The sequence below is a fragment of the Dipteris shenzhenensis genome, chromosome 3 (genome assembly GCF_047967505.1).
Source record: "Dipteris shenzhenensis isolate YYH24624 ecotype China chromosome 3, Dip_SZ_1.0, whole genome shotgun sequence".
NCBI lineage: Eukaryota > Viridiplantae > Streptophyta > Polypodiopsida > Gleicheniales > Dipteridaceae > Dipteris > Dipteris shenzhenensis.
The window spans coordinates 43,319,832-43,336,038 of record NC_141598.1 but is presented as its reverse complement, the minus strand read 5'-3'; the positions used below and the strand labels follow the sequence as shown (position 1 = coordinate 43,336,038).

Genomic DNA, 16,207 nt, shown 5'->3' with positions numbered 1-16,207 from the left:
AGGTAAGAGTGGAATAACAAAAGAGGATGCAGCAAATATGGATGTAGACAGACAGAGAGAGCACTAGAGCAGTGAGTGAGGGGAGAAACAGGGGGAGCAACAAGGGAAATATGCAAGGAGAGACTGTAGAACAAAGGCACACGCTAAAACTGGATTTGCAAGTACAGTTTTGGAAAGGAGAGGCTTCACAGTATGTTTAGGAGTTTCTTCCCTGAATATCATTCTATCATTGCACTCTTCGAAAATATGGCGTTATGTAATTATAATGTCTGACTTCTGGGGTTATTTGTTTTCATGTTCTAAAATATGTGACAAGATAAATTAAGTACAGTTGCAAATATTTAAAAATATCTGACAAGATAAATTAAGTGCAGTTGCTAGATCTAACTTACTGTTGTATAATTTGCAGCTATTTGGTGGGTTGGTGAATGACGGCAATACTTCTTTGCAAGCCACTGCACTCTACGAAAACGAGTATCCTCTAACAACAATCAGGATAATTTTTCAATTTTTTTAATAAGACCACATCTCTTTTTCATTTACTTTATTGTGGCTGAAGGAAGATGTGATAGGAAGCATCACGTCTTTCCCCAAATGTATTGGTGTGCTTTTAAAAACATCCCAGTTCCCTTGAAATATTTATTGGTCAGAAAGTCTTTGCAGAACCTTTTATGACCAATTGGAATGGAATGAAACATATTCAAGGATAGTCTCACGTTTTTCCTTTATTCTTATGATCTGTGTTCAATGAAAGGAGATGAGGAGAGCTTTGATTTGTTACTCACTAGCTGAGAGAGATGAGCGCTTTATATTGATTGATTGGCAGCTGATTTGTAACATTTGAGAGGCGAAGACAGGATGAATGGTTTCATGCTGAGACTCATCATTGGAGAGCACTGGCTTCATAGAACTTTATTTCTAGGCAGCTTAGTGTGTGCATAACAGCCCTTATTTCAGACTCAATGGTATATCAAACAAAGAGAATTGGCATCTTAAGCTTGATTGATGGCGGATGTTGAAAGGTTCAGAAAGCTTCCCATCCCAATTCATTAAATCAAAGCACTTAGATTCCACAGGCACGTTATGGAACCTCTGATTTATGAGTTAAACTTATTGATTGTCACAATTTCTAGCTGGAATGCCCCCTCGGTGGCAGGCCCTTCGAGAATCAAAACAAAAACCTTTCTTAGCTAAACTCCTGAACTTATTGAATTCCACAGTTCTACTGATAATTTTAGTTAAATCTCTATCTGTTCTTCAGCAATCAGTTCTCCTTGTGGTTTTGTAGAAAAATGTTGGAATAGTATTAGCTTGAAAATCACATTCGTCTGAAAACTTTCTTGACTTATCTAGCTACTCGGTCCACAATTTTAATGACTACCCAACTGGAATGGTAACCCTTTTTGAGCTTCTCGTCATGGGAAACTGGCACATCTGGCTTGAGGTATGTCATTTTCTTGGAACCATCTCTGTTTTTTTGACATAGTAAGTAAACTTTTTTGTTCTGGATTATTTATGACTTGTGGCACATCAATATATACCTCATCAAAAGAAGATGCATATCCAAATAAATTAGCCCCCACGAAGTAAACTTTTTTGTTCCGGATTTTTTATGACTTGTGGCACATCAATATTTACCTCATCAAAAGAAGATGCACATCCAGATAAATTAGCCCCCACGAAATCGGCACATCAATGCTAATTATAGCCCCCACTATATTTAGCAAGCTTAGCTTCTACAGAGATCACTTCTTACATATCACAGCGGAGGGTTTCCTTGACCCACCAGGATACACGCAGATTCACCTACCCCACTCGGTGAGGATCTCTCTTGGGTAGTTCGAGCTCTCTTCACACAGACTTCGTATTGAGAGCGGCAGAGTAGAGCGACTACCTAGGGAGAGGTGCATATGCACACTGTGTGACATGCAGGAGGTTGAGATAGAGGAGCATTTCATCTTCAGGTGTCCTATTTACTATGATATCCGAGGGCATTTCTACTGCCTCTTTAGAGATAGCTATGGGATTTTGGCTCGTTTCCTCTCGTATACAGACCAACGGTGTTTGGCAGGTTTCATTCATAAGGTACTTAGACACCGCGAGAGGATACTCTGAGCACGGAGACAAGAGCAGACTTCTTCCTCGGTTGATCCCTCTCAAAGCTCTATCACGGAGTTTGTTCAGCCAGATCACATGGACCCCCACGAGACGAGGCCTCGACATGACCGTGACGTGACCCGATAGCTCAGACAGAGAGTTGACACACAAATCACACTTGGGGACATCCCCTCCCTGGTTAGATGCAGAGCTACGACCAGGAGACGTGCCAGGACTGCACCTATGAGTGGCTGACAACACTCTATTGCGGACTTCGTGCCTCCATTGCCTCATCCACCCTGATGTCCTGCTGTTGATGATGATGATGATGATGATGTTGATGATGATGATGGTGATGCTGAGATTGATATATAGTCGACCATCGACATGACTATGTTGTACTTAGGACTTAGTATTGCCATTCTACATTTTTTGCATTTTGCATTGGTGTGGATGCTCGTTTAGTAGCTCCACTATCATAGCTCGTTTGTACCAAGTTTTTCACAGTCTCATAGACCCATCGGTCTTCTGGAGACTTTAATTAACTTTCTTTCTTTCTTTCTCCTCGAGGCTGCCCCCTCCCCATATCCTCTTTCCTTAGCTTTGTCAACCTCCTCTGATCCACCTTCTTCCAATTCGGGGGTTTCCATTTTCCGAGCAAAAACCCCCGAGCGACGAGCGGACAAAAGGTAGGAGGGGTCAAAATATATGGGCTCAAGTCATTTTTGGGGAGCAAAAAAATCCAAATTATTTCAAGGAATATGTAAGTAAATATGAAATACTAATAAATAGATATAGATATAAATATACCTTTAGATAATATACATATATAATGTCCAAGTGGTGACTTGTTTTATCACTTTCAAAAATCCTTTCTTTTCCTTTCACCATTGGTTGGATAATGAAATTTTGAGCAAATATCCACTTTATAGTTCCTCAGGATGACCTAGGAAAATAATATAATACTTTTTTAATAGACCCTCTAAGTGTTCCAGAGGAATATGGTTTGAAGAGCTTGCCCCCCAACCTATTCCGCCGGCGGAATACCCTTGGAGAGCCTACGCAGAAGGGGTCATAACTTTTGCTCCTTATCTCAGATCGAGGAGCTGTAAAAAGGAAAAATATTCAAAATTTCATGATCTATGCAATAGTAGGTTAAAATTATACTTTTGATAGTTATAAAAGATAAAAAGTAAAAATTTCAAGATGTATATGAGAGTTACAACTTCTCCCTAATTCATATTATGGTAGGAAGGAGTTCAATAGAGACCACATTTCCTTAAAAGTACTTAGGTTTGGAGAATTGGGAATATTTTGAAAATTCATTCCTTGCCTTCCCATATTTGATAATGTATAAGAGATTGATTTATGATTGATTATAATGGCCTCAAGTAGATCAAGTCTGTAAAGACCATACGCATGCATACCATGCTGTGTTGGGGTCTTGTTGCTGGTCTTCAGCTCCTGCGAGCCCTCCCTCTCCCTCCCGCAACCTCTACCCCCCCCTAGCTCCCCCCCGCCTCGACCGCCCTCACCCCCCCTGCCTCTCCGCCCTCACCCCCTCGCCCTCCGCCTCACCCCCGCCGCTGCTGCTTGCAGCACCCCCTCGCCTCTCCGCTCTCACCCCCCTCGCCACTCTGCTCTCACCCCCTCGCCTCTCCGCCCTCACCCCCTCGCCTCTCCGCGCTCACCCCCTCGCCCCTCCGCCTCACCCCACTGCGCCCTCACCCGCCCTCCCCCGCCCTCACCCCTCGCCTCTCCGCCCTCATCCCCCTCGCCCCTCCGCCCCATTCCGCCCCCTCGCTACGCTTCACCCCCCCCTCCTAGCCTCTCCGCCTCACCCCCCGCCCCCTCGCTTCGCCTGCCCCCCGACCCCCCGCTTCGCTCCCCCCCGCCCCCCCGCTTCACCCCCCGTCCCCTCGCTACGCCTGCCCCCCGCCCTCCCGCCCTTCCGCCCCGCCCCGCCCCGCCCCCTCTTGCCCCACCCTCCCGCCGTGCCCCCTCCCGCCTTCCCGCCCCACCCCCACTCCCGCCTTCTCACCTCACACGCCCTCCATCCTCAGCCCCCACCCCCCGCCACCTCCGCCTCCCCGCCTCCCGCCTCGTTTCCACCGCCCTCCGCCCTCTCTTCGCCTCCGCTTCCCCACCCAACTCACGTCGCCCCGGTTCGCCTCACCTGTCTTCTTCACACCCAGGCTCCACCCCCCCGCATCTATCCCCCCTTTTTTGGGTGGCAGCCTCTTCTTCATCGGAGGTCTCGCAGTATGTCTTGGTGGTATGGCGGCTCCCTGCCCGGAACCGGAGGCCCAGTCGGACCCTCCCTCTCCAGATGCCTACCGCGTTATCTTGACAGAGCAACAATCGTCTCGGGTTCAGGAGGTTGCCAATGACTTTGCCCTTACCTCTGTCTATGGCAGAGTCATTGGACATTCATCCTCCAGATCAGCCATCAGGGACTGGCTCTAGTCCACTCTCATGCTAGAGGACGGCCATATTGAGGAGGTGGCCCTTATGGGAAGGGGCATCTTCTGGCTCAAACTCTCCAATGCGAAAATTGCGAGCAACCTGATTGCTGGTTCCCCCACGTCTGTGGATGGAAAGATCATTATGATAGTCCCTTGGTACCGTGGATTCAGTGCAGCGGATTTTGATGCTCGGTTCCGCATACCTCGCCATCCAGTGAAGCTAGTTTTTCCAGGTCTTGCTGCTGAGCTGCGGCCGATTGTCAGGGACCTGGGCTCCCACTTTGGCTGGGTTATGCACGACACTTTCGCCGATGCGGTGACTACGGCAGGAGCCCCCCAAGTCCGTGTGGCTGTGGCGGACCCTGCGACTCTCCCTGCAGTGATCGAGATCGTGACAGATGCCGACAGCATCACCCAGAGCATGGTAGTCACCGGACAGCCAGGCCAGTGCCTGAGGTGTCACGGCTTTGGGCACTTGGCTGCGATTTGTCCACGATTCGCCAGTTCCTCTCGCCCCCCCCCCGCCCCCTTCCCCTCCGCCCCCTCCCCCCCCTCCGGGCAGCCACGTCAGGAGGAGCAGAGGCAGCCGGAGTCTGGTCCAGAGTTAGCTGGCGGTTGGACTGAGGTTAGAAGGAAAAGAGGAAAGAACAAGAAGATTTCTGATAAAGGCAAGGAGGCAGAGGTTACCCAACCTGCGGCAGCACCTCAGAGACCTGATAGGCAGCCGCCCCAGGGTCCTGGGAGAGCTTCTTCTTCGACGGTAGCCCGCCCTCCACAGCCTCAGGTCCCCCTCTCTTCCGCTCCCCAATCCCTTTCCACTCAGTCCCAGCCCCTTCCCCAGTCGCACCCCACTCTTCCCGACCTGCAGCTTCAGCCCCCGCCTCTTCCTCTTCAGTCTCCTCCTCCTCCTTCTCAGCCCCAGTCCCAGGTGCAGCCCCATCCCCCCCCCCCCCCCGTTTCTCTCAGTTCCCCTGCAATGTCAGCTGTACCGATGGTTTCTCAGCCGAGGGCAGCCCCACTCCCCCTCCTCCACCCCCCCCGCTAGTCGTCTCCGTGGAATCTGAGTTGCCTACCCCCCAGCCACCTCCCCCTTCCCCTCCACAGGTAGGACACCCTGAGTCTACACCACCACTGGAGCAGGCTTCCCTATCCGCTAGCCCCTCAGTTGCAGACTCTGGTGGGCCTCAGCTTCAGGAGAGAGAGCTTCCTCGTGACTTTTACAGATCTGGCCCCTGGGACTACTTGGATGTGGCCGACCTTGGGACCTTCCCTGCATGTCTCGACATCAGTATCTTCCTGCTCCGCAAAGGGGCGGATGGGAAGATCGCAGCCTTGGCCCCGAGGGATGGCCCTAGCTTTGCTTTCACGTTCCTCAGCGACGGCACCGAGACTTGGACAGACGACTCGGTCTGGGAGGCTCTCAGAGAGCAGACGCACGCTCAGGTTTGCTCCTGGATAGGCCCGTCCGGTGGGCAGCTTCTCGAGACTCGGTGGTCCAAGGGTGACGTGTGCCTGTGGTGGCGTTGCGCCGCCAAACGCTTCAGATTGATTGTGATCCTTAGGCCCCCTCTGTCATGGCCCCTCCCCCAGGATGTCAGAGCCTGGACCCCTCTGAAACTCCGAGCCTTCTACGGGATGACTACTTCAGAGATCTCGAGTTGGCTCGAGAAAGCATTTGCTCATGGCACCAAAGGCCTCTCGCCTTTGCTAAAGGTGTTGAAGAACGGGCAGGACGACCCCGCCTCCCCCTCCAAATCTTCTCATAAGCGTTAGCGCCTCCACTCCGAAATGTCAGCTTCTTCATCGACATCTGCCGCGAGCAGACAGTTGTTCGCAGCCTCCCAGTCCTCACCATGAGCCTACACCTTGTCTCCTGGAATGTGAACGGGTTTCATTCTTCTGGCACCCGTGGTCCTAGGAAGCTCATTTTGAGACAGGAACTTCAGCCAGTAGTGATTGGTCGTTTGGATATACTTCTGCTCCAGGAGCACAAGCTTTCTGTGGCTCATTCCCGTAGCTGCGGGAAGATTCTCCCTGGACGTTCTCACACTTATTGGGAGCCCTCGATCGGCGCACAGGGGAGGAGTGGAGGTGTCTGTACTTCCGTGTGCGAGCAGTTAGCCCAGGGAGTTTTTGGACATGGCACGTTGATCCCAGGCCGGGCCCTCTGGGTAGGCCTGGAGTTGGAGGGTTCCAGAATAGGAATCCTCAACATTTATGCTCCCACAGATCTCCGGTGCAGAGCCACCTTTTGGAGGACACTCACAGGGATTCTCCCAGACATGGATTCCTAGATTGTTGGAGGTGACTTCAACAATCTGGAGACCTTGGAGGTCCAACAGGGCAGAGGACCAGAGTTTACAGGCATGTCTCAAGCAGAGCAATCCGCTTGGGACTCATTTATCTTCGCGACAGGAGGTAGGGATAGCTGGAGAGACCCGTCCTTCCGTCGTTGGCACGGGAGCTTGGACTTCTCGTGGGGCTTCCGCAGGGAAGGAGGCAGACTCCTGGAGAGGCTGGATAGATTTTATGTCAGTGACTGGGCCATCAGCAGAGGCGGTCAGGCGGGTATAGCTCCAGGGACGACACTTTCCGACCATGCGCCTATGCTCTTATCATTAGACTCGGCAGTTCAGGCCCTTCCCCCCCGTTCGTGCCGGATTCTTGACTCCATCTTCTCGAGGGAGGACGTGCGTAGCAGTATCGGTAGCCTTTGGGACAGAGATTGGGGCGAGTGCGTGGATCTGGTTGATTTGGTGGCACAGGCTTTGCAGGAGTCCAACCAGATTTGCCAGCTCGCAGCCCTACAGGTTCGACAGGAGTGGTGGGGCAGAGAGAGAGCTCTTCGGAGGGACCTCGCCTCCATTCAGCGACTCCAGCAGGCAGCCCCGGGCTCGGAGGAGCTTCGGATCCAGGCCCTTCGAGCCAGAGCCCTTCTTGAGGAGACTCTCCAGCGCCATTCAGAGTTTTCCTATCACGCCTCTCTCTCTTTCTGGGCTCGGAAGGGCGACCGGATGTGCAGGGAGTTCTTCAGGATGCATGGCCAGAGAGCAGCAGGTGATCAGCTACGGAGTCTTAGGACAGCGGAGGGGCACATCGTTACTGATCCGGGTGAGGTCTTGGGGTTGGCTACCGACTTCTATAGGACTCTTTTCCAGCAGGAGCAGCTTGCCTCTCGCACTCCACGCTCCCGTGAGGAGGTGTGGAGGCACATTCCATCCCTGGTCCAGCCCAGCATGCAGGCGACATTGTTGGCACCGTTCACTATGGACGAGATGTTGGAGGCCTTGATGGCCATCGACGGGCAGAAATGCCATGGCGAGGATGGGCTATCCCGAGCTTTCTTCACCTCCTTCTGGGATTAGATCCATCAGCCCCTCCTAGCAGCTCTTCAGAGGATTTTCAGCAGCGGATATATGCCAGAGAGCCTCTCCTCGGGACTGATTTGCCTCATCCCGAAGGGAGGAGATCGTCAGGAGATTCGTCAGTGGCGCCCGATCACCCTCCTCACCACTGCCTACAAAATCCTTGCCAAGATGATCAGCGCCAGAGTTCGGCCTCTACTTCCAGACCTCATTCATGACACTTAGACAGGCTTTGTCCAGGATCGCAGTATCCTGGATAATGTCTTCACCTTCTCAGAGGCGGCGGAGTGGGCTCAGCACAGTGGGTCACATTTAGCCATCCTACTTCTCGACTTTGAGAAGGCCTACGATCGAGTGGACTGGTCCTTCCTGGAGGGGACTCTGGAGCGACTAGGTTTCCCAGCAGGATGGATTCAGGGTATTTCAGCGTTATACAGGACAGCTTCTAGCAGGGTTATCATTGGCGGCAGGATGGGAGAGCGTTTTCGCTTGGAGAGATCAGTGCGTCAGGGCTGCCCCCTTGCTCCTTACCTGTTTCTCTTCTTCGTCGAGGCTATGACATACTACCTTTGGGCGAGGTCTATCGGGATCCGGGGTGTTCGCCTTCCCCTCAGGGAGGACACGGAGCTCCTGGACTCGGAATATGCGGATGACACAGCACTGTATGTCTAGGATGATGAGATGATGCTGGAGAGGGTGAGGATGGCCCTAGAGGTCTTCTGTTCGGCAGCCGGTGCGAAAATCAACTGGAACAAATCAGTTGGTTTTCTCACAAACCCCGGGGCGTGTTCTCAGTGGGGGAGGTTTTTGGGTTTCAGGTGGATCCCGCGGGGACAGACAGCTAGATATCTCGGCTTTCAGGTCGGCCTGGATATCACGCCAGCTCAGCAGTTTCTCCCGGTGCTAGATTCCATTCGACGGAAGCTGGCTTTCTGGAGCACTGCTAAGCTCTCCCTTGCAGGTCGCGCTCTGGTAGTTAACCAGGTCCTCCTAGCCACGGCTTGGTATGTGGCTTCCTGTTGGTGTTTCTCGAGATCCAGCGTGGCACAGCTTAGGAGGTTGGTTCGGAACTTCCTGTGGTCTGGGGGGGATGGTCTCAGAGATACCAGAGCTAGGGTTGCTTGGCAGACAGTCATTCTTCCACAGGCTGAGGGTGGCTTGGGGGTCATCGATCCAGAGCTTCAGAGTCAGGCCCTGCTGGGCAAGCTAGTTATCCGCGGTTTGACCCCGGGGAGGCAAACGTGGAAGATGTTACTTCAGCAGGGGATCGGTTCTTGTGTCCCGCGCCGAGGTGGAGAGTGGCTACCATCCCTCAGGTGGATCTTCACTTCCACACCGCTCACTCATCCCCGCTCCCCACTCATTCGTAGCCTCCTCATGGTTTGGAGGCGGCTCCGCCTGAGTCTCATTCAGTCCCCTCCTAGCTGTCAGGAGGAGATCGATCGCTAGCCGCTTATCTGGAACGATCAGGTCAGAGATGCCGAGGGCCTTCAGCTGGGGGAGAGATCACACATCAGGTGGGACGGCTGGATGCGGGGGCCAGCCCGGTCCCTTCGAGTTTGGAGGGACACGTACAGACATTTGGAGACCGCTGATCTTGCAGACGCAGCTGGAGGTGCCCGTGGAGCTCAGGCGAGACATACGGAGATAGACGGAGCGATTCCAACTGATTGGTTGGTTCCACCCGAGTTTCAGATCCTCATGCCTGGTGATGACCGTTGGCTAGGATAGTTCACCCCCCGTGGCATCCCACTAGTGGTCGCAGGTCGGATGGACGACTCCTCTGTTTCCTTCTTCGCGGTTATGGGGGACGGCCGTCTCAGGAGAGAGGATGTGCTCATCGACCCCCTACTCCCATGGCAGAGGGTTCGGGTCGTAGGCCTCGTGGGGAAGGTTTGGCGGACCGATCCTAGCATAGAGCAGGATCAGCTGCAGCTTTGGCGACTCTGGCTCTGGGAGGGGCGGGCCTTGTCAGAGCTTGATTGGGACCCAGGAGAGTGGAGATGGCCAGAGATTGTGACAGGTCAGGGGCTGACCTCTTTCTTTGCCTACAGCACGACTTTGGGCAGGCGAGTTCTCGGGAGGATGCAGAGCCGCCCTCCCACCCAGCAGCCTAGTTGGTATGCTCAGGGTATTTCCAGATTATTTTTGCAGGCCTTCTGGAAGGCCTTGTGGGAGAGCTGGCGGCCGCGGAAGATCTCCTACTTCCTGTGGCTTCTCGCCCACAAAGGTCTTCCAGTGGGGAGCTGGTTGCGGCAGATAGGTCAGGACGGACGTTGTTAGATCTGTCATGAGGACGAGGAGTCACCAAAACACTGCCTATGGAGCTGCACTCGCGCCCAGGAAGTGTGGAGGTGGACCTTCGGGATCCTTACTCGCGCAGCATCGGAGCTAGGTTTGATCACTTGGGGCGCGTTCTGCTGGTGCAGCACCGCACCTGGTTTTCACCACTTGTTCGAGGCATGTCAGCAGGACCCTACATTCCTTATCACACAGGGGACGTGGGGGCCGCTCGAGAGCATTCCGCCGCACTTGGCAGAGGTTGGCACAGGATCTCAGGAGAGGCAACCAGTCTAGGAGATTATTAGCAGCATCGCAGGATGGCACATTTGGACCTCGCGCTGCGCGCAGATCCTCGGTGGCACCTCCTTATCGACTGCCCAAATCATGACTGACATCTGGAGTGAGACTATACATACCCTCAGAGGCCAGTGGGACCAGATACAGGGAGACTCCCGGGCCGGCCATGAGAAGCGGAGACGTTTCCTCCGGGTTTGGGACACACAGGGCCTCTTCTTCGAGCATACTTCGCAGGGCCTTCAGTGGCGCTACTCACCACCTCTCTGGCTGTTCATTCACACTCGCCTAATCCCTCCGTGAGAGAGAGCTTTACTTTTTGTTACCTTTAGGGCTGCGTCCGATTTGTGAACGCAGCCCGTCAATTGCAATGCTGACCTCTTGTATCTTGTTTTCGAAGTAATATAATTAGCACTGTTTTTTCGGCAAATAATGGCCTCAAGTATGAGGTTTCCAATATCTTTTTCCTACTCATGCATATGGTATACATTGTTATATGAGAGCTTCAAATATGGGATTGCTAAAGATTAGGGAAACTCTTTTAAATTGATTTAACTACTATAATCCTCAAAAGAGAGTATGGTAGGGAGGTATTTATAGGAGTTTCTAAAGTGTTCACTATTTGTTCATATATAGATGGTGTTCTCTAAAATGAGGGTTATAATGAAAAATAAGTATATTCCTTTGAGAAATATACAAGCATGGTTGGTGTCACGCTCGGACTTTTCTGCTCGTAGGTTTTTACTCGGAAAGTGTGCACATCCTTCCAATTCTATTTCGCTTGTTGTTATACCTGAACAGATTTGTACTTGTGTATTTTTTTTGCGCAAAAAAGTAGTGCTAGTTATATTGCTTGAAAACGAGAGTACAAGAGGGCCTAAAGGCCAGCGGGCTGCAATCGCAAAACGGATACAGCCCAAGGTAGCAAAATACTAATTACAAGCCTCTCAGGGCATAATCATCGGAGTGTGGACAAACAGCCATGGTGGGGGGGAGTAATGCCACTGAAGACTCTGAGCAGAGTGCTGGAAGAACAGATCTTGATGGTCCCAGTCGCAAAGGAAGCGCTGTCTCTTCTCCTTCCCTGCCGGGACTCCCCCTGAATCTGATCCCACTGACCCTTGAGCGTGGGAATGATCGTGCTCCAAATATCCGCTAGGGTCTGGGTAGCAGAAGAAGCCTGATCTCCTAGGGTCTGCGCGCATCTGGAAGTCCAGATATGCCAGCCTGCAATACTCCCTATGATCTCCCAAACTGGGTGCCGAGTCATCGGTCGTGCATCTGTCTCTGTCAGATGCCAAGGGAAGCTGTCCATGTAAGCCCAGGTGGCCTGCGTGATGAAGAAAACTGGATCCTGCCTAGAGAACTCATAAGCCAAGTGATGTCCCATCTCGGTGCTGCACCAGCAAACGGCTCCCCAAGTGACCGCCGGTCCTAGTTCGGGTGCAACCCTCACTAAGATCCCCATGACTCCCTTCTACACTGTCTGAGCATGCGAGTAGCTCCAAAGGCAGTGCTTCAGGGATGACTCCTCCTGAAAACACATCTGGCAATGCCCCTCCTACCCCATCTGCCTCAGCCAGCTGCCAACTGGTAGCCCTTTATGGGCCACCATCCAAAGAAAGTATGAAATCTTCCTCGGCCGCCAGCTTGCCCAAAGAGTCTTCCAGAATGTGCGAAGAAAGACCAGAGATATCCCTTGGGCATACCAACTATGTGCCTGTGTGGGTAGCCTGCGCTGGAGAGCCCCAAGAGCACGCCTACCAGTACACGCACTGTAAGAGAAGAAGGGGGTAGGGTTCTCTGAGGTCTCCAAAGGTGGCCAGCGCCACTCCCTTGGGTCCTACTCCACCTCAGTCAAGGAACGGCTCTCCCAGATCCAGAGTCTCCAGTCCTGGTCCTGCATAATCAGGGGGTCTATATGCCATGTTTTCCCTTGCAGCCCTATGATGCGAAGGCACTGCCAGGGAAGCTGGGGGTCGGTCACGGCCTCTCTGCTCTGGAGACGGCTATCATCGGCGACGGAGAAGAAGTGAATCGAGGAGTCCGAGAAAAGGCCTGCAACCACCAAAGGAATGCCACGGGGTGTGAACTGCCCTAGCCACCTCTCATCTCCAGGGAGGAGCTGTCTGGTGATCATGGGAATCCTCCAACCTGCAGGAATGGCAGCATCAATCTCTGCTCGCCGAGCCTGGATCCCACATGCCGTACCTACTGTTGCTCGCCTGGGCTGCTGGCTGTAGACGTCCCTCCAAACCCGGAGCGCCTTGGTTAGACATAGAGCTACGACCAAGAGACGTGCCAGGACTGCACCTCTGAGTGGCCGATAGCACTCTATTGCCGACTTCATGCCTCCACTGCCTCATCCATCCTGATATCTTGCTGTTGTTGGGGATGATGATGATGATGATGATATTGATGATGATGCTGAGATTTATATATAGTCGACCATCGACATCACTATGTTGTACTTAGGACTTAGTACTTATTACTGCCATTCTGCATTTTTGGCATTTTGCATTTAATAAACTTTCTTTCTTTCTTTCTTTTCTCCAAGCTGGCGACCTGTATCATCTGTCACCTGGCTGCTCCAGATCAGGGGCTGTCTGTCTATCTCCTCTCGGCAGCTAGGGGGAACCTGGGAGAGGCTGTGTCGCAACTTCCTCCAGACCGAGACGAGGCTACGGAGGAAGGGGGAACGGGGCTGAGTCAGTGGGGCAGAAGTGAAAATCCACCGGATAGACGGCTGCCAATCACCCCCTCTCTAGGGGGTACATGCGCTGAGACCATGCTGAAGCAAAAGCTTCCACGTCTGCCCTCCTGGGGTCAGACCGCGGATTACTTACTTGCCAAGTAATGCCTGACTCTGCAGTTCTGGATCTATGATGCCAAGGCCACCCTCTGTCTGGGGGAGAAAGACCGCCGTCTGCCAGGTGACCCGGGCTCTGGTGGTGCCGGAACCATCTGAGCCAGACCAAAGGAAGTTCCACACTAGTCTCCTCAGCTGGGCTACACACGATCTCGAGAAACACCAACAAGAGGCCACGTACCAAGCGGTGGCAAGAAGGACCTGGTTGACCACAAGGGCCCTGCTTGCCAAGGATAGCCGAGCCGTGCTCCAAAAGGCTAGCTTCTGTCGTATGGAGACTAGGACCGGTAAGAACTGCTGTGATATCCAGGCCTACCTGGAATCCTAGGTAACGTGTCGTCTGTCCTATAGGGATCCAGCGAAACCCCAGGAAAATACCCCACTATGAGCTGGCTCCCGGATCCGTAAGAAAACCAACTGACTTATGCCAGTTGATTTTCGCCCCAGCGGCTAGGCAAAAAACCTCTAAGGACAGTCTCACTCGTTCCAGTGACTCGATATCATCCTGCACATACAGGGCTGTGTCGTTTGCATACTCGGAGTCCAGAAGTTCAGCATCGTCGCGAATAGGGAGGTGCATCCCTCGAAGACCAGTGGTACGGGCTCGTAGGAAGTGAGTCATGGCCTCCGCAAAAAATAGGAAGAGGTAGGGTGCAAGCGGGCAGCCTTGACGCACCAAGCGCTCGAGGGTGAATCTCTCCCATCCTGCCGCTGATGATAACCGGCTAGAGGCCGACCTGTAGAGGCTAGCAATACCTCTGATCCACTCGTCCGGGAAACCGAACCGAGAGAGTGTACCTTCCAAGAAGGACCAGTCTACCCTGTCGTACGCCTTCTCAAAGTCAAGGAGTATGGCAAGGTGCTGGCCACTGTGTTGGGCCCACTCCATCGCCTCTGAGAATGTGAAAATGTTGTCCAAAATGCTGCGAGATCTCGGACAAAACCAGTCTGGGTGTCATGGATCAAGTCATGTAGGAGGGGGCAAATGCGGCTACTGATCATCTTGGCGAGGATTTTGTAGGCAGTCGGGAGGAGGGTGATAGGGCGCCACTGTCTGATCTCCTGATGGTCCCCCCCTTTGGGGATGAGGCAAATCAAGCGTGTCGCAAGGCTCTTTGGCATCTGTCCGCTGGAGAAGATATGCTGGAAGGCTGCGAGCAAGGGCTGGTGGACCTGCTCCCAGAAGGTGGTGAAGAAAGATCTGGAGAGCCCATCCTCACCTGGGCATTTCTGCCCATCAATAGCGCTCACCGCATCCTGCATCTCTGCCACGGTGAAAGGGGTGAGAAGAGAATCACTCACGCTAGGCTGCACGAGCGACGGTGTATATCTCCACACCTCCTCCCTGCAATGGCGGGCACGAGGGTCTGGGGGCTCCTGCTAGAACAGAGATCTGTAGAAGTCTGTCGCCAAGTCCCGGACCTCGTCTGGATCTGTCCTGACACTACCATCCTGCGCTCTAAGAGATTAGAGCTGTTCGCCTGCTGACCTCTGGCCATGAGTCCTGAAGAACACTCTGCACATCGTGTCGCCTTTCCTAGCCCAAAAGGACTTGGATGCATGAAACGAGAACTCTGAGTGTCGCTGGGTGATCTCCTCTAGCATGGCTCGGGCTCTAACCTCCTGCCGTCTGAGCTCCTCAGAGCCTGGAGAAGACTTCTGCATCCACTGTATCGAGGCGAGATCTCGTCTGAGACCCCTCTCCTTCGCCCACCACTGCTGCTTGATCTGAATCGCCTCCTGCTGACAGATGAGACTAGACTCGGCAAGAGCCTAAGCTACCTGTGCTACCATATCCCCCATGGGGTCCGAATCCTGCTCCCACAGGTACACTATCCTACTGCGAACCGTTGCTCTGGAGTAGATGGAGTCTGGGATCCGGCATGAGCGTGGAGGTAAGGAGTGAGAGGCTGAGTCCACAACTAGGATGACTGGGGCATGGTCAGAGAGAGGGTCGTCCCTGGAACCACTTCTGACTCTCCACCTCTGCCTAGCGCCCAATCGCTGACATAGAAACGGTCCAACCACTCTAGAAGTCTGCCTCCCTCCCTCCTGTAACCCCAAAAGAAGTCCAGACTCCCTGTCCATCTGCAAAAGGAAGGCTCCCTCCAGCTGTCCCGACCTCCCACAGTGAACAAGAAGAAGTCCCAATCTGCCTGCTCTACCTGAGCTATACCGAGGAACTCTGGGCCCCTTCCCTACTGATTCTCTAAGGTCTCAAGGTTATTGAAGTCCCCTCCTACAATCCAAGAATCCATATCTGGCAATAAGTCTGTCAAAGAGCTCCAAAAAGCGGCTCTCCGTCTGAGGTCGGTCAGGGCATAGATATTGAGGATGCCGATGCGGGATCCCTCAATATTCAAGCCCACCCAAAGTGGTCGTCTTCGGATCAGGGTGCCAAAACCACACACATGTTGAACTAGAGAAGCGTCGATGGAGGTACAGACACCCCCGCTCCTCCCCTGCTCGCCAATCGAAGGTTCCCAGTAGGTGTGGGAGCATTCTGTGAGGACCTTCCCACAAATACTGGTCTGAGAAGCCGAAAGCTTGTGTTCCTACAAGAGGAGCACATCTACCCTTCCCACCAAGGCTGGCTGGAGCTCCTGTCTGAGCACCATGTTCCTGGGGCCACGGGTTCCTGATGAGTGGAACCCGTTGACGTTCCAAGAGATAATGCGTATACTCATGAAGAGGGGAGATGGGCCACAAACAGCTGTCTGCTTGCGGTCGATCTCGAGGTGGCCGGAGGATGTCCAGTGTGCAGTCGAAGGTGCTTCTGTGAGGGTTTTGAAGGAGAGGTCGGATCATCGGACCCATCCTCTAAAACCTTCAAC

The 16,207-nt window shown here is 53.1% G+C and overlaps 1 protein-coding gene across 2 annotated transcripts in view; it reads left to right on the top strand.

The window, feature by feature from the left end:
- TPC1 (two-pore channel 1) overlaps positions 1-16,207 on the top strand; it is a 274,779-nt gene that overhangs the window by 191,197 nt on the left and 67,375 nt on the right. For both annotated transcript variants that reach the window (XM_087372597.1, XM_087372596.1), the window contains exons 19-20: positions 410-474; positions 1,354-1,444. In XM_087372597.1, the coding sequence (XP_087228723.1) occupies positions 410-474; positions 1,354-1,444 (156 nt within the window). The remainder of the gene's footprint in view (positions 1-409; positions 475-1,353; positions 1,445-16,207) is intronic.